Source organism: Doryrhamphus excisus, chromosome 16 (genome assembly GCF_030265055.1).
Source record: "Doryrhamphus excisus isolate RoL2022-K1 chromosome 16, RoL_Dexc_1.0, whole genome shotgun sequence".
Classification (NCBI taxonomy): Eukaryota; Metazoa; Chordata; class Actinopteri; order Syngnathiformes; family Syngnathidae; genus Doryrhamphus; species Doryrhamphus excisus.
In genome coordinates, this window is record NC_080481.1 from 10,170,654 (window position 1) to 10,195,013 (window position 24,360).

Genomic DNA, 24,360 nt, shown 5'->3' on the forward strand with positions numbered 1-24,360 from the left:
ACCGCTTATCCTCAAAAGGTTCTTGGGCATGCTGGAGCCTATCCCAGCTGTTTTCGGGCGAGAGGCGGGTTACACCCTGGACTGGTCGCCAGCTAATCACAGGGCACATATACACAAACAACCATTCACACTCACATTCATACCTATGGACAATTTGGAGTCGCCAATTAACCTAGCATGGAAACCGGAGTCCCCGGAGAAAACCCACGCATGCATGGGGAGAACAAACAAACTCCACACAGAGATGGCCGAGGGTGGAATTGAACTCTGGCCTCCTAGCTGTGTGGCCTGCGCACTAACCACTCGCCACAGAAAAAAATATATTCAAAAATATTACAATATGAGGTTTTGTGTGTAGAATATTGATGGGAAAATGAATTGATTCAATTTTGTAATAAGGCTGTCATAAAATGAGAGAAAGTGAAGCACTGTGAATACTCTAGGGTCCAACACAAACCCGGAATGCTATGAAAGTCCTATCCTATAACTATTGAACAAAAATGTAACAAGCTTTTAGCTTAGAAAGCTATCCTGTTCCTGAAATGAATCTGCATTGTTTTTGAATTATTGTTTTACAGAGTAACCTACAAGACCAAAAAAGGGAAATGCACGTTGAAATGCACTTCCATATAATTTTAGATGATTTTTTTTTTTGCAAGGCAAAGCACAAGACTCTAAGGTCTAATTGTATTTGATACACCCCCTCCTTTGGTTGTCATCCCACCAATGGGATCAAATAATTGACCTCCATTGCAGCACTTTTATTTCCTCTCCACCACCAGTCGGCGTCACGTCACGCGGAGTCACACCGGTCTCCTCGGAGGAGAAGCTGGCCGACTGATGCTGCAGCTGCCGCAACACCTCTGGAGGTGATGCGTGAGGAAACGCGGTGCAGCAGCCGGTGAAGAAGAAGAAGAAGAAGGGGTGCGAACACATGCTGGAGAGATGCAGACATACAACTACAACAACAACGTCTGACTCCGAGAAAGAGAGAGACTGAGAGAGAGAGAAAGAGAGAGGAACGAGGAGAGTGGAGCAAGAGGAAGGGGAGCAAAGCGACCAGCACCGGGATTAGGTGGCTGGACCGGTGCAGCCTCTCATCGGGGATCCTCAACCCTCAAGGAGAGGAGGAGTACAGTCAAAACAATCGTGAACAATGGACCGGTGTTCAGGTATTATCTTTTTTTTTTTTTACAACCACAATGCTCCTGTGAAAATGGTGTGAAAGGGCTGCTGATGAAGAGTGGAACACGGTGATGGCTGCAAGTAAGGGGGAGAGTGGGGTGGCCCTGTACATGCGTCGGAGCATCACAGCTATTGAGCTGGACAACAACAGGGCCATGCTGCAGTGAAATTGCCTCCCCTGTTGGTGCAAGTGTGGCGAGACGCACAAGGACTTGCAGCTTACAGCCTCATTGAGCAGAGGTTTGATAAATGATTCCTTGAAAGAGCTGAGGGAAGAGTTTCTTTGTGTGATTTGATGGAGCATCACATGGACTTAGAAGATGTAATATCTGCTAATAACGGCAATTTTAGTGATTTGTTGCTGTTTGTGCATGTGTTCCAGCTGCAAAGAAAGTGAGCAGGATGTCAGCCTGCATGGCGTGGCTCCTGGTTCCCCTCCTTCTGTTTGGATGCCAAAAAGGGTAAACACAACTGAACTTAACCGTGAATGCATCATAAGCACACTGACATCATTACACCCCTCTGGTGAATTTCTAAATGTGTTGTGTTGTATTTTGTTTTTTGTAAATGAAACTCTTGGGTGTCCTGGACCTTTTCGCTGAGCCTTCCTTTGGGTTGTGCTTCCTTCTCACTGATGGATGACATATCCCTACACGCTGCCCTAAGTGCAAAAGATCCTTGGCCGTGCTGTCAGTAAATCAGCAGAATAACCCACTCCCATCAGTGGCTCTTCAAACATGCTTTGAATCCAACTCAGATATACTCTTGTAGCCGCAGATGAGCCCTCCTTGTTTTATATGATGTAATAACCTTTCAGTTGACTTTCTTTTTAAAAAATTACAAGCCAAAGCCTTTGTAGTTTTTGTTTGATGTTAGCCATTGTGGATCATATTTAACCACACTATAACACAAGCACGGATAACTGTTGGGTCTTTAACTTGAACTCTCCCCTCTCAGCGCCTGCCAGGAGGCTCAGAAGGAGGCTGCCGCCAACGACAGCACGGTGTTCACAAGGATCTTGGACGGGCTTCTTGATGGTTATGACAACAGGCTGCGACCCGGCCTTGGAGGTTGGAGCATCTTGTCTGTCTGTCTGCCGCCCTACGTATACTGGGATTGTTATGTACTGCTTTGAGGGATATGCATGGGGGAGGGATAATGTGTCAATTGAGCTGAATGGTTGAGTTGTGAAAGCCAAACACCGTCAATCATAAGCGGGTGCGTCACTCAATGCAAGCAGAATCGGAGCGCTCTCGTCACTATTTGCCTTGGCAACGGGAGCAAACCTTGAGAGTTGACACACTGCTATTTAAAGATGTTAGAGCCGTTACAAATGAAAGCTTTTCACCTGCCTTCAGCTGACAAACGCCATGATGTCCATCCTTTGTTTTCCTTTAGTTCTATCATACAGGTGGTCCTCGGGTTACGTATGAGTTCCTTTTGAAAAATGCGATTCATATGCAAGTCATATTTTCTCTTATAAGTCGGATCTTACGCCTATGCAGCTGAAATAAAATCCATAATATACGACACTAAATATTATAATAAAATGAAACTAATGCCAACGCGCAAGCAACCTTCCCATCACAAAAATAAGACCACTAGACTGCTTAGTTGTTACTGTCACTTTCATAGTATTAGATCATTTAGCAGTGATGTGTAGGGTAAAGAGTTTTGTGATTTCTGATTGTCGTTGAACGTGACAGGCTAAGTAGTGGCAGTTGAGAGGACTGTTGAATTTGCTGATGTTGTTTTGGAATAGTTGCAGCCGACGGTAGCCTGTTTTGTTTTTTTTCATTACAATACCATCATTATTCTTAAGGCGAAAGCGACAGTCAAGTGTTGAGTGTAGTGTGGCTGCACGGTAGCCACTGTGATACTGCTTGATGATGTGATACTGCATACTGATATTGCCACTGATACTTAACTCATACAATATGACAGACACAATCCTCGTTGCACCCTGTTAGTTGATCAGCTTTGCAAACTTTGCAATCAAGTGTACGTGATTTAGTGTATTCTTCCATTGTAGAAGAAGTAGTTCTCGAACGAGTCCCGTGTTCATCAGCCAAAAAATGTAAGTTTGTAATTAATTTACAGAAGCATGTAAATACGTACGTAACACAAAGGACCACCAGTAGACAATACATACATATTGTACCTTTGTGCTATAGCTAGAAGTGAGGCTGCTCTATACGGCTGCAAAACCTTACCCAAAGAGCCTGGTAACAGTTGCTACCGTTGACAAAAGAAGAAAAACTCAAGGCTTTCGTCTACCATTGTACAATAAGCAGCTCTCTCCACATCATAAGTAATCAAAGCCTGCGAGGAACAAATTGATATGCATGGTGGAGGATTTTGTTGCAGTGTCCCACCTTTCATTTTCACACAATTGTCATGTGAGAGCACCTCACACATTTTTTAAAAAGTGTGAAGACAGGAACACCGGGTACAAATTCCAGTGCAGCATTGCTTAATATTGATCTGATTTCTGCAGCCCAGAAGCCACATCCATGCTGCATAGTTGAAAGCAGCCAATTATTCCTTTAGAATGTGCATAGAAAGGGTGGGCCGTTTCCATCCATAGGAAAATGTATCATGTATATTTTTCATGTCTCAGACACCCTTGAAGTATCTGGAGACCATGGCACTTCTGGTCTGACTGGTCGCCAGCCAATCACAGGGCACATATAGACAAACCACCATTCACACTCACATTCATACCTATGGACAATTTGGAGTTGCCAATTAACCTAGCATGTTTTTGGAATGTGGGAGGAAACCGGAGTACCCGGAGAAAACCCACGCATGCACGGGGAGAACATGCAAATTCCATACAGAGATGGCCGAGGATGGAATTGAACAAGGGTCTCTGAGCTGTGAGGCATATACGCTAACCCCCCGTCTACCGTGCAGCCCTGGATTGATATTGTCACAATTAAATGTTTCAGATCATCAAACAAATTTAAATGTGAGTCAGTGGCAACACAGCTGAACACAAAATGCAGTTTTTAAATGAAACATGGCTGACAAGGCCCTGTGTAAAAAAAGTGACAATCATGCTACCACCACTATATTTTACTATTGGTATGATGTTCTTTTTCTGGAATGTGGCATTCATTCATGGCAGAAAAAATCTTTATTTAAAAAAAGGACACTGCATATTCATGAACACATGCGTGTAAATATTCCATCAAATTTACATCAACTTTTTATTTTTTTATGAATAATAAAAAATGCCTTTTGTGTTCAGTTGTGTCAGTTGTCATTAACTTCACTGAGGGCGATAATTATGTTAACAACTGTACTTAGAAGGCTGTAAACAGGTTTTCTTTGCTGCAACTACAAAAATATAAAAACTAAAAATATAAAACTGCAATAAATGAGGGATTACTATTACTAAATGATTATATAGTGATGCTCTTTCCCAGTCTTTTTTAATTGATTGTTGCTTAATTTTATGTTCTTCTTTTTTTTCTGGAATGACAATGTTGGATCTTTCGCAGGTCCACTACAAAACAAAAACAACAAACAATCCCTCAAGAGTGTTCCAAATTTAGGCCCAGTTGTGAAGCTATCTTCATGCTTTCTCAACAGAGAACGTCACAGAGATCAAGACAGATATTTTTGTCACAAGCTTTGGACCGGTATCCGACACAGAAATGGTGAGTATGTCTTCCGACATGCACCCACTGTCCCATACAGATGGAACATTACTGTATTTGTTTTGGATGTAATTGGTACAATATGTGACCAAGGTCTTACTCCATGAAAGAACTGTAGTGTTATTCTGTTCTGTTTTTCGTACTGTTTGTTTATCTTCTCAGGAATACACCATCGATGTGTTCTTCCGTCAGAGCTGGAAGGATGAGCGCCTCTGCTTCAAAGGGCCTATGGTGATGTTGCCCTTGAACAACTTGCTGGCCAGCAACATTTGGACACCGGACACGTTCTTCCTCAATGGCAAGAAGTCCATTGCTCACAATATGACCACACCAAACAAGCTGCTCAGGCTCAAGGATGATGGCACTCTGCTTTACACGATGAGGTAGGTCACCATAGGTGGAAACAATAAAACCAGATAAAATAATGATAATGACATATGAGCTATTTAATAACTGAAACATATTTTAAAATGAAGAATTTTGACACCGGGTGTTTGAAGCTTTTCATAGATTACGAATAATATGGTTGGTCATGCGGTACACAATACCTATTCAAATGCAGAAGTGGGATCAGTCATTTTTCGAATGGTGCAACAGCGACTCCAAGTGGTCGTGTTTGGTCCTACTTATACAAAATTGTGCTGTGCAGTAACAAAAAAAGCACAGTGTAGAATTACTCAGCATTTATGTTGGCATTACTGAAATTTCTCCGATATTTCATCCACGTTATTTATAATTAGAGCATGATGACAATTGGAATAGTTTTTATTGATAGTATTTACCAGTTCAATCAACTTGATTGCTCATTTGATTCTGTCACATATTGACATAAACCACATTGTGATTCAGCAGCGTGTTGATCCAATTCATGTAAAAAATTTAAAAACCAACACAGCAACCTGAATCAGTAATACTGTATTCCGTGACTGAACATTGCACACATACTTGCATTGTTGACTTTTATTCGGAGAGCTCATAATTCCTACTCTTCGCATCATAAAATCCCTTATAGTAAAACAAACATTGATATTTGAGCTCCACAAGCAGGGGATTGCACTTTTATTATATGTTTGTGTAACCACAAGTAGATTTAGGCACTAAAAATGACGTCAGAATCCAATCCTCTGTGAAAATGAGGCAGCGGTGGGTTGCTTTTTAATCGTCAGATTGTTCCAGTGCTGGGCTTGTTATTACCAGCAGGGCTTAACCGTGTGCACCTCTGATTTTATTTCCGCAACACACACAAATGCACATCGGCGTCCCTGGCCTATCCATTTTTCCAAAAGGGATTGATTGATTTTGCTTTGAATTCCACTGCTTCTCTCTAACATGTTTTTTCAAAGCTTTATTAGTTAATAAATCTTACCGTTTCTTAGTTGAATCCCGCCCATTATTAGTAAAAATGTGAATTGTATGTAGTTTTTGTCTAATTTGAGCATTTTCAAGCATAAAACTGGCTAAATTAAGTAAAATGTAATAATACAGCATTCAGAAGAGGCATTTAAAAATGTGATGAAGTGTGGTATTCAACACCGGTCACTAGGTGTCAGTAACGTTACTGTAATATTCCTTGAGACACACAAGCACCAGACTTGATAGCTGGACCAATAGGCTTTTATTGCTGGTTTGAATTATCGCCAATACAGCAATCCCTTATTTATCACATATGTGAATTTATTTAAATATGATTCCTCATTTATAAATGAAATATTTTTGTATTTAGAGCATAGAAAACATGTTTACAATGGGTTTTAACATTATTAGAGCCCTTTAGATGTGATATAACACCCCTATAGTCTCCTTTACTCTCTCATTGACTAATATAGCAGACATAATAAGAGTAAATAAGATATATAGGACATAAATAACACTCATGCCCGTGTGTTGCCGTAAATGTGGTCTGGTGCAAGGGGAGCTGAGGGGGCAAACAGGCAGAAAGTGACGTCGCAATTCAGAGTTGAGTTTTAGCTCTCCGTGGGTTATAGCTGCAATTCTCGTTAGGGTTTACTGTGGCTATTTTGAGATCATTCAAACTTGCAATAAAAGTCTGTTCATCCGGCTATTAGTAATATGTAACATTTAAGACTATTGTGCCCTATTCAGCTACAAAATCTATTTTTCCAACAACTGTGATAGAGTAAAGCTGCAAACTTTCTCTAAGATATCATTTCTCCTCCCTACTCTCCTTTGTTAGTTTTAGACGGACACACTAATGCAATTGAGTAATACTGCACTGGTGTGGAACGCATGCTCTGGAGCAACCAGAGGTGGCCTCTTAACCAGAGCTGTTTGTTCACTTGAGTCATATAATTGGGAAGCATTCTGCTTCCTTATGTGCACGGGAAGCGTTGGAGCAAGGAAAGCAACATGACCCAAGAGGATTTCACCACATCTTGGACACACACTTGTCATTAAGATCAGAGTAAAGCTCACGGGGAAAAAAAGGATTCCTTTGAACGGCACTAAAGTAACGCTTTCTGCACCACTTAATAGATCAAGTTCACTGAACTTGCATCATTATATCACTGAATTTCTGTCTGGATTTTTCGTCATGCAAAGATATAACCCAGAGGAGTTTGATTCATCGCATGGTCGATAAGCAGGAACAGATATTTGTCATGCATGTTAATCAGCATGGGTTGTGGAACCCTGACATTACATCACTATGGTTCATCCATCCATTTTATATGATGCTTATCCTCACTCAGGTATGCTGGAGCCTATCCCAGCTGTCTTTGGGCGAGAAGCAGGGTACACCTTTGACTGGTCGCCAGGGCACATATAGACAAACAACCATTCACACTCACATTCATAACTATGGACAATTTCGAGTCGCTAATTAACTTAGCATGTTTTTGGAATGTGGGAGGAAACCGGATTAAACAGAGAAAACCCAAGCACCCAGATGCCCAAGCGGATCATCGAACACGGGCCTACATGCTAAGTTAACTATTTTATATGTGTAGAAAATTGCAGATCAAAAAATTATTCATACTGTGTATGAGAAGACTGTAACAAAGGATGTGACCACTAGGTGACAGTGCTGTCACCCACAATATATACAATTTTTATTTGTTACCTATTGGAATCCGTTTGTGCATAACATCTCATTATTGCAACTTCATTTTAACCTTCTTTATGTTATTCATACATTAATTATAATCTAAAAGTGCTCTTATCTGTTGTTACATAGGTCACAGCGGATTTGATATGCTTATTTGTTGGGCATATCTTATCTGTTTTATATAGACTTTTGGAGAATTTAGTTGATGTATAGTGATAATGCACAATTGTACACTGTTGTATTTTTTTTATGTTGAACTACCCTAAACGTAAACCTTTTTTCTGATTCTTGTCTCAGGTTGACAATATCGGCCGAATGTCCCATGCAACTGGAGGATTTCCCCATGGATGCCCACGCCTGCCCTCTTAAGTTTGGCAGCTGTGAGTGAATTCATGTTACTGTAATGCACCTTCCTGGTAACAATGTGAACTGAAATAGCTCATTGCTTCCAAAGTATTGTTATTTATTTTTTGCATGTTTGTCACACTTACATGTTTCGGATCATGAAAAAAAAATCTTAGTCCATGCCAACACAAATGAACACAAAATGCAGATGTTCAATGAATGATGTTCCATCCTTATGATTAAGGGAGACAAACACAGTGATTGCCCCCTCTTAAAACATAACCTAACTGAGATTATAAAGCCTTTCTATAGCTTTGGGACTCCAGCGAACCACGGTGAGAGCCATTATTCACAAACAGCAAAAACATGGAACAGTAATAAACCATCTCAGGAGTCTCAGCCAACCCAAATTATCCGAAGAGAGAAGTGAGGATTCATCCAGGAGGTCACAAAAGACCCCCACAACAACATTGAAAGAAAGAACTGCAGGTCTCCCTTGCCTCAGTTAAGGTCAGTGTTCATGACCCTACAATAAGAAAGACACTGGGGAAAAGGGACTGTTCCATTTCAGAAATATAGAACATCACAGTAAAATGTGGTGGTGGCAGTGTGATGGTCTGGGGATGTTTCAGGACCTGAAAGAATTGCTGTGATAAACGGAACAATTAATTCTGATGTCTACCAAAACATCCTGAAGGAGAATGTCTGGCCATCTGTTGGTGACTTCAAGCTTGGGTTCTGCAGCAGGACAATAATCCAAAACACACCAACAAGTCCACGTCTAAATGGCTGAAGAAAAACAAAGTGAAGACTTTGGAGTGGCCTAGTCAAAGTCCTGACGTGAATCCTATTGAGATGCTGTGGCATGACCTTAAAAGGCACTTCATGTTGGAAAAGCCCCCAATGTGGCTGATCTGAAACATTTTAGTGTGACAAACACGTAAAAAAAAATAAAAATAAATAAAGGGAACCAGGAAGGGGGCAAATATTTTTTCACACCAGTGTAATACTGAGCACAATACACAACACTACACAAGTTGTATTGGCAGGTCAATGAGGATTAGGCTGCTATGTGTTCAGCAACTAAATTAGGCCACCCATCAGTAGGGCGTTCCCATATTAAGGTACCCAATGTGCTTACCCTATAGTGGCGAGGGCATGTGTATCACTGCAGTGACCTTTAGGGGTTTATAAAAAAAGATCTGGCCAAATGCCACACCTCCCAAGCCTTGGGCTAAAAGGATGACACTCTTATCCCCAGATTTCGGTGGGACACAGTTCAGCCACTGTCACTATATAGGGGAAGCACATTTGACTGCAATCCAATTACAGTGTAAGGGGCCACTTGGGATTCCGAGGGCAAACTCCGACCTAATCGCCTTAGAGAATGCCCTGCAGGTGAGAAGTGCGTGCATAATAGCAATAATCTGCTGTTATATTTTACTTGCCCTTCTGCACAAAACATCAATTTTTATCATAATTACTCACTGACATTAACATCACCTGATTTAACCTTTGTCCACACTCTCCACTGCAACACATGTACAATTTCTTATCTGGAAGTAAGCAGCATGTGGCACAAACATTGTTTTAGTGATCCGCAGTGGTTTGACTGTACCCTCCATTTCCTGCTGTAATGAAAAATGGCTAAAATTAATCTCCGACAAATCTCTTCCTCTATGCTGCCTCTGTCCAAGTGTTGTGACTTGATAATGCAGCTCTTTACTCCCAAGGCACAGAGTGCTGTTAAAGATAAACATTGACTGTGGGGTTTTTTCCCCAACCACAACGATTAGTCCCATAACCTGCATGCATTAATTACTTGATGATAGTATTTACCTAAGCCCATTCTTCTGGTCATATACTGTGACTTCAAGTTCATCATGGCAAAAGCTTTGACAGACTCTTCCCATGGCTTGATAAATTCCCCCAGACATTGCAAATCCAGCAATCCCTCATCTATGACGGTTAGTTGGTAATAAGTGAATTTCTATGGAGTAGAATTCCTCACAGAAAACTTTTTACAACCTTCTAAATTCAGATTAGAGCCCTCTCGACATGAGATAACACCCCTATAGTTAAACTTCAACTTCTTTGAATGCCTTAAATTTGTGTTTGAGCTTATTTAGCCATTTTTAGACTTGAAAATGCTTATTATAAGAATAAAAATCTGTAACATTTACACAATATCAGTGAAAACCATGATAGAGTGAAGCCGGAAATTGGAGAGATTGCAGTAGTATATTTAGAGTGCAACTAAAATAAGTGAAGAGCCACTCTAAATTTGTCCCAAGTAAATTCCTTCTAATCCATTCTGTCCTACAACACCCAATTTACCTACTAGCCTTCAGCCAATCAGCTCTCACGCACTCATTCTGTGATTCATGCAGTGTTTTGTTCAGCACACATTTTTGCACTGGTGGTTGTGTGCTATTTGTAATGGTAATGGTAATGGTAATTTATTTCATTTGAACATGCATCAGATTACAATGCACTCAATTGTTCAGTTGAGTTCAGTTAATCAGTTCACAGTTCCACATGTCCAAAAGGAGTAGGAAGAAGCAAAGCTTATTAAATCCTACCCCTCCATCTGGTACTTTTACAATTAGTAACTGTTACTACATTTGTTCACTTCCTGCTTTCCTAATATAGTTTTTTTTGTTTACATTTTTTAAAATTTAATTTAATTTAATTTTTATTATTTTGTCAGGTGGTGAGGTGATATGACCATACAATGACATAATGGGTACCATAGTAAGTGTCAATATAGTGATATATATAGCACATCATGACTGGTTCAAGACTCTTCATCCTTGTATTTAGCAAACATCAACTGCTTGTATTGTTTCTTGAATTGGCTCATCGTTGTGCATTGTTTGAGGTCCTTACTCAATCCATTCCATAGTTTGATTCCACATACTGAAATGCTATGGCTTTTTAACATAGTCCTATCATATAAGTGTTTCAAATGTAGTTCTTCCCTGAGATCATATTTCCTCACTTGTAGAGAAGTATTGGATGACATTTTTAGGTAACTGGTTGTTTTTAGCCTTATGCATTATTTTAGCTGTTTGAAGATTAACTATATCAGCAAGTTCAAGTATTTGTGATTTTAGAAATAAGGAGTTAGTATGTTCTCTATAGGCGGCATGATAAATTATCCTTACTGACCTTTTTTGCAGTACATTTGATCAACTTCAATGTTGAAATATACCCTGGGGAAACAGTTGTGTTGAAGTGTAGGTTATTGTAGAAATAGTTTCACGAACACTAATTGAATTCCTGCAAGCAAAATTGTACCGCACTTGCATCATTGACATTTTCAAACAGGCAGACGAGGATTAGTGAGTGAGAAGTCTGGAAACCTTTTTGGCGCCCGGCATTCAGTGCTCAGCATGAATTGTGGGGAAGTTGGCACAGCGGCACTATCATGCCTGCCAAAGTCATTAGCTCTTGTTGAGAATAATGAAAATCACCAACAGTCCCTTATTCCAATCTGACTACCCTCCTCCTACTCTAATTAAGGCCATAGCTATGTTAAAAGCTACACAAGCCTCCAGCAGGCATATGAGCACCCAGAGTGGTATTGCTCTTTTGAAAAAACAAATATTCAAGCCGAAATAGGGGCCGAAATCTTTTAAACGTTTTTTCCACTAATAGGTGAAATTGTATGCATTATGTATACACACGCACACACGCTCTATAAAGCACTAACTGAAAGGTAGGTCTTTGTCGTTGGCTTCACATCAATGAGCTTTATTCAATTTTTTTTAATTTAAAAAAATCAGATACAGAAGATGAGGACATTGATGGATTTGTGGGAGAAACTTAATTTAAAATACAGTGAGTGTATTGTTAAATAGTAGAATAAAGTTCAAGTAAACTCACTGTTTTGCTTCCATTGCCTTTTTTTGTAGATTTTTGCCTGTAGCATTCTAATACGGTGCCCCTCACGTATGGGTTAAATACAGAAATAGACCCCGTAAATGAGAATGTGCCTTACAATCCAGTGTGCTTCATGGTGTGGAAAATACAGTATTTGAGGAAAACATTGTCACCATTGTATATTCCCATGGTTTTAATTGTACTGGCAACATTAGATGGAGAAAAGAAATGAACAGTGGAGGTCATTTCCTTACACAAACATTACATTTGATAGGCTGCCTGTTAGCTGTGAACTGAATGCACACTGAAGGCATATGAAATGATGTCTGACGATGTCTAACAGCAAAGGCATGAATATCACATCAACTTTGTTTGTTAGTGCAAGATGAAATTGCAGGGCAGGCTTTTTCATCACAAGTGACGCAACACATGAAGGTTAATCTGACTTGGTCTGGCTCCGGCTGACAGACTGGCACCCCTGACCCACATGGGTGCTTTGAGCAGGAATACACTCAAATATCCGCACGCGTACAAAGAAAGTTGTGTTTTAATCAAAAGTGGCATGAAAATACATTGTGTTTGACCCCCACCTCCCACGGTCAAAACATTGTAATGCTATTACAGTATGACGCTTGGCTTATATACAATAGATGGAAAACATGCAATCATTCTCTTCCTTTTTCATCAGATGCCTATCCGGTGTCTGAGGTGGTATACACATGGACTAAAGATGCTGCCAAGTCCGTAGTGGTGGCAGAAGATGGCTCCAGACTCAACCAGTACCTTCTGGTTGGGCAAACCGCCGGCACAGAGGACATACACACAAGCAGAGGTGGGTGTGTGGGAATGAGCATAGTTCCTTTCTGTAATTACAGGGGAATCTCAAAATTCTTGTAAAGAGCTTGTAAAATTTGACCCCCCAAAAACACTAATTTGACATTTTACATGACCCATCATGAGACCTCAAAATATTTGTGTTTTGCTTTTTCTTTGGCATTTTGCAACAACAAACAAAAAGATAAGAAGGAAAGAAGGGCCGGCGGGCCTCCCCTTCTGGCCTTTAGTTAAATTTTCAAATTTGTTCCATAAAATTGTATCAATTTCTCCTCAACAAGCGATCTTAATGTGAGACTCTGAGTCCAATCCAATTTCAACGTCTGTGTTGCCACGTCAATTTAATCTGCCCAGAGCCTTCAGAATCAGGAGTGCTGGTCCGATATCACTCAAACATAATTCTAGATTTGCCTCACAGAGCCAGCTAGCAGGCGTACAGCAATGCCAGCATTTTCCCCCATCTTCTTGGTTGATCAGAGCAAATCAAAGCGAGGTTCAATGAGCGGAAGGTGGCGGTAATGCACACCAAAAGCTGCTTGCCAATCTCCAGAAGAAGAAGAGTACACACAATAACTGATGGAGAAGGTAAATATTGATATTGAACAGCTGCAGATGATGTTGTAGTGTAGAGGTTGTCAACTCAACTGAGTTTGTTGCTCGAGTAATAATGGTCTTCATCCTTATGTTGTATTTTTGTTTATTCTTGATGGTTTACGGTAATGGTAATGGTTTTATTTCATTTGAACATGCATCAGATTACAATTGAATGCATCACATAATCAGTTCACAGTTCCACATGTCCAAAAGGAGTAGGAAGAAGCAAAGCTTATTAAATCCTACCCCTCCATCTGGTACTTTTACAATCAGTAACTGTTACATTTGTTCACTTCCTGCTTTCCATAATACAGTTTAAGGTTTTTTTTATTTTATCATAATTTTTTTTTACTAATGCACCTCGTACCGAAGTACGAGGTGGTATGACCATACAATGACATAATGGGTACCATAGTAACTGTCAATATAGTGATATATTAAGCACATTTATATAATTGTGATGTGATAGTAGTGGTATTAAGAGGTGGATTGGGTCGCTTAAATCCCCAATAAAGGCCCAGGTACCAAACGGACCACCAGTTGTTGTCATAGCCCTACCGGAAACTATTTGTGTGTCCACCAAACAAAATCGTCTCTTCCCTGCACATAATGGGTTCAGAAGGCAGATGATGGAGCGCCGTTATTCGATAAACAAACCATCCATCATCCATCGCTTTACTTTTATTCTTCACCTGCTGAAAGACATACATAGTGTGGCATCAGTATAATACGCGATAATGTGATGTAACTAATTCTAGATTAGAAGAAGGAGAAATGAGCGTGTGAGGCTGAGAGTAAATGTGGGAAACATTATCGGGGATCAGCATCAATGAGTGAAGGCCAGTACGGGAGAGTAGCCTATCCCTCACACAACCAGCTGTCTACGGGGCCTGGGCAGCCTTGTAAAACAACACTTATCCCTGGCGTGAGCCTACACACACACACACACACACACATATGCACACTCACACACAGACCAGAGAGAACCCTCGGGTTAATCCCCAAGCAACACCCCCCACAAACCCCACCCCTACGGCCACCATCCAACCAACCCAGAGAGCTTTTGCATAAGAAGATGACATCATAGATCAGTGTGGGATTGGTTGGTTGGTTCTGTATGTGTGTGTATGTGTGTGTATGTGTGAGGTGCTCTCCAGGTTTACCTTAGTGACAGTGCCTACTAGGATATCTACGAAGTGAGGGAAGACATCTTGACCGCAAGCTAGTAAAGTCTGGGTTTGTTTTGGACTGTCGCGTGCACGACATGTAATTCTCCCGCAAGTGGAATAGTTGACATCAACTTGCTCAGAGACACTGAAAATGAAACCAGCCCGCATGCACGTTGGGATTGGACAGCCAGCTGTGGCACGTGGAGGGTGGGCGCAGAGGGGTGGAGTGGTGGTCATTGAAAGGCATCGGCTTAATGCTCTTATGTAAAATGGAACTGTAATACACGTCCATCCAGTTTCGAGTCGTATCATTATTAAACATGTTGGCTTTTTTTATTTAACGAAACTTTGCTGACTGATTCACCACAGGGGTGTAATCATTTGTACAGTATTATTATGATATTATTAAAACACAATCTGCACACCAAATACAAAGACAAAACCTCCAGAAAAATACATGTGGTCTTAATTTGATATAACTTGAGTTTTTATCTAAATCGGAATACCCAAATTAACTCGGGATTCACTCATATTATACATAGAACACAAGAAGAACATGCCGGGACAGTCTGGAAGGATAATCTCTTCTCCTTCCAGATCTCCTTGTAACAGTGTGCAGAATCCATGACCCCTATTGTGTCATGGATTGGCTGTGCAGTCAGGCACTGTAGTCCTCCCCCCCCAGCAGGAGACACATACTGCATGCTTGTGCTACATGTATTCTTCCGCGGGACACAGTAACATGAAACATCGTAAACCGATTTAAAACCTGTAGTTTACCACAGAACTTTGCTGAAACAATGACACATACAAATTCCTCTCGGCCAAAACACCAAAGGCAGTCATTTGTCAGAAAACTGAAGTCATGTGTCCAGTAAGGGAATTTAGCCGAAAGGTACAATTGAATAAAAAAGGCATGCAAGGAGGCAAGTCAACAGAACCTGAAAAGATTTCGATGGTCTTGGAAATTTGGCTGACTTCCCTGCTCACTGGAGCAACTACTTGTGCTATCACCCAGTCGACGATTGAAATGCATGAAATATCCTGAGCCGTGGGATACATTAAAGTCATCTATGAGCATGCATTTCTGATTTTAAAGATGCTGTCAATTAATTCCAAACATCTGCTATACATATTTAATAATGTGCTTTTCAGTAAGAACCTACAAAACTTTTTGGGTTTGGCTTCTTTTAGGACTCACTGAGACACAATTGCTGGTAAAGAAAACATTATTTCTTTGATAAAGATAACAAAACATGTGAAATTAGGTAAGGTGCTAAAAATAGCGGGATGGGTGTCTTTTATTAGAACTGTTCCATTTGAGTACCTAAAGGCAGAGATTGGCGTACAACTTTCTGGAGTACATGATGGCTTGTATCTGCTTCTATGTTCCTTAAAATAACCTTAACAACATTTCCAAAATTAGATGAAAGTTCTGTGTTGTGTGAATGGTAAGAAGATCCTACTCACCAGTTGACCAGCATTGCAGCATTGTTCCCTGACATAAAAGGAAGTTCTCCTTGGACTTGACGAACAAAGCCTTGGGAAAAAAGCGGTAAAATCCACCAGAGGAACATATTGGTCTCCATGCTTCTCTTCCCAGTCCTGCTGGGATCCATGCATGAAACGTGACTAGGGAGTCCCAGGTTGGCGACCCCTGGTATCCAGTCTCCTGCACCAAAGGAAATTGACGGGGTTGCTCAACGTCAGGCAGCTTGAAGTCATGAGGTCGTCAAAAGGTGCTGAGAATGGGGTCACAGGACCAGTACTGTTGGGGATATCCAGATCGAGTCATGGCAGATGGCGGCGTAGATGAACGAAGCATCCCAGCTGATGCAACAGAGCATTTCACTCGTCTTCTTCCCTTTGCAATCCAGCAAAATCCACCAAATTAAAAAAGAAAACATGAAATTCATTTAAAAAAGATCTACCGACCCCCGCCCCTCCCACCTAGCCCCCATCCATCCCACGAGTGATTAGTCAAGGCAAGTGTTGCTCCCTGTGGTAGGGTGTGTGTGCTGAGGTGTGCGTGGGCCGTCACCACTCAGGGATCATGCTTCATCAGTGTTTTAGTGTGTGTTGGGGTGGCACGACCGAGTGGGCGGGGATTTGAGCTGTGGAGGATCCCAGGACAGGAAGGCTCACCCTGCCACCACCACCACCCTCCCCCTTCACTGCTGCTCTTCCTCTTACTGATGGCAGGATGCAGATTGTAACCAGGGATTAGGGAGGTTCAAAAATCCGATTTTGCCCGGAGAAAGCCTTGTGTATTACTGTGTGTGTGTAAAAGAGAGTGCGCTTGAGAGCCGTTTGTGTTTGTTTGGTCTTAGTGTGTGTTTAGTGTAGTCATTGGATCTTTCATAGTTGAACATTGCCTGCAATCGGAAACTGCTCTTGGCAAGTAGTTTTTTTAAGCCTCAAATGCAATCTTCACTTGTTTAAATGAAAATTGCAAACCCCTGCCCCTGAATGTACACACCCACTAAATTCTGCCCTCTTTGGTTTTTTGTTTATCTTCCTTGCACATTGTCAAACAGGAGGTGCAGAACAGCCCCATTATCACATTTTCATAATAATTACCTGTGCTTGGTTGCTATATTCACATTAATTAATTATCTGCTTCATTTCACCGTAATATGTAATGTTCTCTTCTACCCGACCTCACTGCTGGCTGCTCTGTCACCTGTGATTAGCGTAATCTACTGATGGTGATAGTTTTTTTCTTTTCCGATACGGAACGAGAGAGGAGAACTTCATGAGATGGAACAGACACAAGCTTATGGCCTTTAAACCAAAAAATATAAGAATACCACCATTGGCTAGTATATTTTACCAAACGTGGTATAAAGGACATATTCTACAAAAGCATCCCTATAGTTTTCACAATTGTGAAACAAACTGCATAAAAAATGTCATACATTCATTCGGCCAGTATGAAACAAGTGGCCTTCACGGTCATTCAGTACATCTTTGGCGCATGTAGTGATACAGTAGGTGTAGCATGGGTAGAGTGGTTATGTCCCTACCTGAGGCTTGCTGGTTCGATCCTGTGTCCTCCTGTGACTGTGTCAAAGTATCCTTGGGCAAGATATTGAACCCCATCAGCAGGTACGTAAATGTGATTACAATGTCAAAGTCCATGTACAATAGCTAACAGATACACCCTGAAAATCATCCTGACAACATCCAACAATAACACATTTTGCTGAACAATATATTGTGGATTTTGCATAAAGCTATCCACAATATACACCAACATAGGCCAGTATGCAGCTGGACTAGCCGACAAACATGCTGAAGCCTGACGCCTTTCCAACGTTACTTGGTTGTGTCAAAGAGTCAGAAGAGCAAGTAGTAAGTAACAATTCGGTGTCCTGTGTTTATTTTGTGTAGGGTCATGGAGCAAAAGCGGTTGTCTGTGTAGCATTATAGAGTGTGCATACAGGGAGCAGGGTTGCTAGTAGCCATTTCCCACTACAATTTGTAGCGCTACCCAAGTAAACACTGGTATTCCCACAAAAAAACATCTAATGACATATTCTGATGCTGTAGAAGATGTTTATTATCAACTCCTATAAAGTTATATAATATAAAGCTAGCGGCACAACACCAGAAGTCTTTCTAAGCACTCGGGAGTGTGACCAACAACAGGAGTCAACTGTAGACCGTAGGTGGAATACATTAAAACAGACAGTATTCTCAAGAAGTGCGAAATCCAAAGAAATACAACTGGAATAGGTGCAGATTCTGGAAGAACTAGAAAGCTTTCTGTGTAGCTACACGATAGGAGTCCACTACTCAATACAAAAGGGCCAACAATGAGCATAATAGGTAAGCATACTGTGGTTTCTTACATCAGACATGATCAACAACACACAAATCAGGAACAAAACAGATGTCCAATCAGAGATAGCGCTTTGTCTGAGAAGGAGGGGCCAACGAGCGGTTTGCAACAGATTTGCTTTTGCTTCTGCAATAGTTCTGCATGAATATGGGCAATGCATGACATTTGGAATCACACATCAATAACATGTTTTCAAGAATCCCATTGATCTTGTTCTTATGTTGCGTTATTCATTTGTTTCCCCTCAGGTCAGTATACAGTGATGATGGCCCACTTCTACCTGAAAAGGAAGATTGGATATTTTGTCATCCAGACATATATGCCATGTTTCATGACTGTAATCCTGTCCCAGGTGTCATTTTGGCTAAATAGAGAATCTGTTCCTGCACGGACTGTTTTTGGTAAGGGAAGCCCACTCACACCGCAGAGACTAATAAGAGCAGTTAAGACGTATTCAAACCTCCTTGCCACAAAGCAATTTTAACTCCTCACCTTTGTTTGCACTCAGGGGTGACCACAGTTCTGACAATGACCACCCTCAGCATCAGTGCCAGGAACTCCCTCCCTAAAGTGGCCTACGCAACAGCAATGGACTGGTTCATTGCCGTCTGTTACGCTTTTGTCTTTTCGGCCCTGATTGAGTTTGCCACTGTGAACTATTTCACCAAGAGGAGCTGGGCATGGGATGGAAAGAAAGCTCTGGAGGCGCAGCACCCAAAGGTAAGCTCCTGATGTAATATTGACCTTTTTGGAATAGGGACATGTTGTTGGTTTCACATGAATTAGCCATGAAGTCCAAATTAGGGATGACAACCATTTTCCTAAACATCATTACAGTATTTTTGTACCTTCTGTACCGTGTTCTTACAACAAGCTGACAGTTATGTTTTATGTGCTCAATATAGAATGTCAACCATTTCACACAAATGATTATTTTTATCTTCAGTGGTGCTCTGAGAATGATCTGCCTTCATGCCTTCAACAATCACTTCAAGGGGGAAAAAAAAGACTACAAATATACAGTGGAAGCTCAGGTTTTATTGTTAATTTGTTCCAAAAGGTCAGACCAAAACAATGGAAGCAATGTTTCCCATAGGAAATAATGTAAATCCAATTAATTTGTTCCAGACACCAAGAAATATTAACAAAAAATACATCCAATAGAAAAAAAATATTGTTTTAATTTTATAGTTTTTAATTATAGTTTTTTTTCTGATGGCGCTGTCATTAGAGTGAGCTTTTTTTTTTTTTAGGAGTGTCATGATGGCACTTCTATTAAATTCACATGCGAAGAAAACAAAATGAGAGTGAGGGGGCAATGTATTACAAATAATGCAACCAAAGTCTTGCTGAATTTAACATTATTGATCCCTATCTGTATTTTTTATTTTTATTTTGCTTGCACATAGACCAAAGCATATCAGAGATATACTAGTGGGTACTTTAGATCAGACTCAGCACCCCATGTTTGACCTTGTTTTCTCACCCACTGAGACAATCAGTGTGTTACAGCTGAGTAAATGGCATCTTTAGATTGTTTCAAAGCAAACCCTTTGCTCACTGTAATCTGTCCTGCTGCAGAAACGAGACCCCATGGTGCTGTCGAAAAAGCCCAACAATGTTTGCTCAGCAGCCGTCAACTACACACCAAACCTCAACAAGGACGTCTCCATCTCCACCATCTCCAACACGACGTCTGTGCAGCTCCGAGCCTCGGAGACCAAGATGGTAGACCCAAAGAAGACCTACAACAGTGTCAGCAAGATCGATAAAATGGCCCGGATAGTGTTTCCTGTTCTTTTTGGAACCTTCAACCTTGTCTACTGGGCTACGTATCTGAACAGGGAACCAGTGATTGAAGGAGTTATTGCTTCAACCTAGCTCTTTTTGGAACACTTTTTGAAAAACAGCAACTTACTTCAAGCACTTTTGAAGGCTGCAATGGAATCCTGTCCTTTTTGGGTTTTTTTTAATGGTCTGAACGACCTGCTTGATGGCTTTGTAACTATGAACGGTGCTATGCTTCTTCTGCATTCATCCTGCTGCAGTTCGCATGTCGCACTTTTCAAAGGCAGCTGTGAATATTCCAGTCACAGCTTACAGCACAGGAGCACTCTCCATTACTAATACTTGACAACGGTTTCTCAATCAAGTTGAGATGTTTGCAGCTAGGCATCACTTTGTTGCCATGGAGCTAATTGCCTGAGACGTTCTGAGCTTATACTGGAAGAACTGCCATATTCCAATGCATTTAACAAGGGATTTTTTTTATGGAATCCCTTGGGCCTTAGTGCATTGATAATTTCACTTTATGTTGCATTGTTTGTTTGTTTGTTTTTTTTTAAAGTGAACCATTTTCCTATCACATTCAAAGCCTTGAACCGCAAGTCAGGTTTTCCAAAATGCCTCCTTTCTGGGAGGTGACAGAAAACATACATGTGGAGGACTGTCATTGGAATGGTTTCCTGATCTTAATCATCATCTCTGTAAATGAAGAGACTCTTTAATGCTCATAAAAGTTTTACAAGGCTTCATTTAGGGCATGCCAACAAGAATATTAAATAGAAATATCTTTGGCCCACTTTCACTCTGTGGCTGGACAGTTGTGGATGATGCGTTCTGTACAAATTTCCCATGTGTGCGGGAAATTAAATTTGAGCCTGGAAAGCTCAAGTTTGAAGTTAAAGTGAATTCACAGACGAGCGACCCCCCCCCACGCGGTTCAAATCAGCGAGATGATGCTGAGCATGGCATACAGAGTGTCCAGCATCCCCAACAACTGTACGTTTGCAGAATTGGGTATCTTTAATAGGGCTGTCAGAAATCTACACTTTTTATTAATTACATTAAAATGTGTAGCAGACTTAACGCATGTTAACGCTCTGTGTTATGACAACACAGTGTAGCAACCCCCCAGTGTCTGAAGTCCTTACCCTATTTAACAGCAGTTTATGTATCTCCAAGGTCGGCTCGACGCAGCCCCGCACACAACAAAAGTTCCTCCTGCACTAGAAGTGCTACATGTCTGCATGCGCCCAAATCCGTACTGAGGCGGTACTCATCCCCAAATTTTGCCCACACTTGCATGTACAGCGGGTTACGACCGGAAAACTCACCACACCCTGCCAAGTGCTCGCCCCCCCCACCCAAAACCCCCAAATGCTGCACAAGCGCCACCCTAGTGAGACATTTTTTGAGGCACATTTTGCAGGTTTTAACACTTATATCACTCTCACAAAGACAGGAAGTCCCATATTGGCAGACAGACTGTGGCCGGGGTGGAGCTCATTGGCATTTTCGAGCAAGTATCAGCCGATATCATACTGTGCTTTTTCACTGATATCGGCCAATGGCGATCGGCATACAACTTACTTGTGTTTGAAGTGTCACATCATATTATTCATGGCAAGACAGAAAGGGAAAGCTTTGCTTTTGGGGAATACTTGTGTAGATATTCTTCTCATTGAATCTTTTTGTCTTAATGTTGATATGAACATTTTTTCGGTGCTTGTAAAAATTGGCAAATGTGGCTTTTTAATCATTATCTTGTTATCTGATTTGATTCTTTTCTTTTGATCGTTAAAACTGCGGTACAGCAGCTATACAGGAGGTCTTAGCACATCATGTGACACAGCCTGCTGCTTTGATCAATTAGCTTTTGCTTCGTCAAAGGTAACTTTCTGGTGATGAAAAGGCGATGGCCTGCAGAGACATGTCAATAAAGATCTGTTGTGCTGTACTGCTGTGCTGCACTTTGTAGTGACTCTACCGCCGACTTACTGGTAAATGCTCCATTTGCGCCCACCTCAATGGAATGTGCACATCAGTAACGTGCTCAGCGGTTGTTCTCAGAAAAATTGAAGCAGAGGTAGCATAAAAGCAAGTCCGGGTAGTTGCAGCTCAAGATCCTTTCAAGGTCTCCATGGCAGCAAGTCCCCAAGAAGCCACTTGACATCCCTTCCTATTTAGCTTTTAAAAAATCCATGTTGCTCTCTACTGATCCCATAGAGCTTAGTACAATTTATTTGAGCTTTATTAACCAATGTTTGCAAAGGTAATCCTTTGGGTTAGATGAAAGTTGGTGATAAAAGTTACAGAAATGTAAGATTCCTACTTGCTAACACAAGACAACTGTTGTTTTATGCTTGAATGGTTAAAGATTGACTTAGTTTCATAAGTCAGCCTCCTATTTATGTGTAGTTGTTGGCAGAAAAGTAACATTATTCACTCCTTGAAGTTGGTACCGTGAAAATGGTATGCTAAGGATTCCTTTTAGACAGTGGATGAAAGAAAATGTGGACCTTGTAGTTCTAAATAGAAAATTAACGCTTGGTTTTAGCTACAGCTGTAAGAACTAATCAATGATTAATCATCTTAACCTCCCAAATGTTAATATTTCCTTAGCCATGCATGAAAGCAGACCTGTTTTAGGCAAGACAAGTTACCGTATACACATCAGGTTTGAGTTTTTTCTGATACATTGCGGACCAAACCACTAACTTGTTATAATAGTTTGGTTCATATTGGTTTAGTCTATCTAAGGCCAAGCCAATTACTTGATCAATCAAAACAAAAAAGGTTCAAAATAATTGCCTATGAAAATATTTATGGTTGGTTGCAGCCCGAGCTCAAACTAATGATGTGTTGAAATATTTTTTTTTCCATGAAGTGTTGCTGGTTATTTGCCAGTTAAGAACAATTCTGCAGAGCTACGTCACATGTGCATGTACGCTCCTCCATCAAATGTCTTTTTTTTTTTTAATAAACATGCAACACTGCAGCAAAACGTATTGTACTGGGGTTTTTCATGCACTGTGTTTGTTTTATGAATTTAAATTGATGAATTAAAAATGATGTTGGAGATATCAATTGGGCGGTCTCATGTATGTGAGCACTGTTTTTTTTTTTTACTTCTGGGTTTTGTGTATATATATGTAGATAAAGCATGATATACATGATAAACTTATTGCCTCTGTTGTATCTCTGTCTTATTATTCATCAATATTTGCTTTATTGGGAATAACAGTAGAGTGTTAGCTTGTTTTTTGTTATTAATCCATTTCAAAAGGGTCTGTTATTTTGCAGTCACACTCCATAAAAAAGCAAACTGTCTGGAAGCCTATTTGCCCAACACGGGGAGTTACACGGTGCGCTTGAACGACTCATTACATGAACAGCATAGAGTACAGTGCTAGTTTGACACAAAGAAAGGAGACAGACAGTGTTACACAAACAAAGATGATTAAAAGAGTTCCCGGATAGAATCTGTCTGTAGTGGCCCAATCCCTATCCATTCTTCACAAAACTTGACTCACCAATGTGTACGTGTTTTTTGTTTGGGCATTGCTTTTTAAAGATCATTTGTTTGACCATACACTAAAGAAAATAACCCACTGGACCAAGTGTTTGTACATTTAATATATTTGTGTTAGTTGACCTTATTTTTTCTTGTTCATCCAACTCAATGAGGTAACAAAACATAATTGAGACAGTTCCATTCATTTCTACATAACATAAATTAATTTCAATATACATAATATAAGAGGATATCTTACTTCATACGAGCATTTCGGGAGAGGGGGGAATAGATTCCTTTTTTAAAGGTTTGGTGGATTTAGTCATTTATTCATAGTCTGTAGGTCTATAAGTTACTTAACCAATTTGAACTCAGAGTTTGTAGGTAGTAAGATATTTGTCCTCTAGGGGGCGATGAAGCCTCTTACCTTGCTGCACATTTGTGCAGACAGTTGTGCACACGCATTTTTTAAGTGTTAA

The 24,360-nt window shown here is 40.6% G+C and overlaps 2 protein-coding genes across 3 annotated transcripts in view; one reads left to right on the top strand and one right to left on the bottom strand.

Annotated features, from left to right (window-relative positions):
* LOC131104090 (gamma-aminobutyric acid receptor subunit beta-3-like) overlaps window positions 1-16,720 on the bottom strand; it is a 50,712-nt gene extending 33,992 nt beyond the window's left edge. Inside the window, exon 1 of one of the 2 annotated variants that reach the window (XM_058050872.1) lies at window positions 16,212-16,720. In XM_058050872.1, coding sequence (XP_057906855.1) covers window positions 16,212-16,360 — 149 coding nt within the window. In that variant the 5' untranslated portion in view covers window positions 16,361-16,720. The remainder of the gene's footprint in view (window positions 1-16,211) is intronic. The other variant, XM_058050873.1, reaches the window with a different exon arrangement.
* LOC131104091 (gamma-aminobutyric acid receptor subunit alpha-5-like) lies at window positions 796-23,344 on the top strand. The gene is made up of 10 exons (XM_058050876.1): window positions 796-1,172; window positions 1,568-1,646; window positions 2,143-2,255; window positions 4,783-4,850; window positions 5,013-5,233; window positions 8,212-8,294; window positions 12,833-12,976; window positions 18,834-18,986; window positions 19,094-19,305; window positions 20,167-23,344. The coding sequence occupies exons 1-10, from the start codon at window positions 1,157-1,159 to the stop codon at window positions 20,464-20,466; spliced, it is 1,389 nt and encodes a 462-aa protein (XP_057906859.1). The 5' UTR covers window positions 796-1,156; the 3' UTR covers window positions 20,467-23,344.
* Window positions 23,345-24,360: the final 1,016 nt, after the last annotated feature.

Excerpts from the sequence above, each read along its gene's own strand:
- LOC131104091 (XM_058050876.1), top strand. Across the intron at positions 5,234-8,211 it reads ACTCTGCTTTACACGATGAG|GTTGACAATATCGGCCGAAT; the intron begins GTAGGTCACCAT and ends TTCTTGTCTCAG. Across the intron at positions 19,306-20,166 it reads TGGAGGCGCAGCACCCAAAG|AAACGAGACCCCATGGTGCT; the intron begins GTAAGCTCCTGA and ends GTCCTGCTGCAG.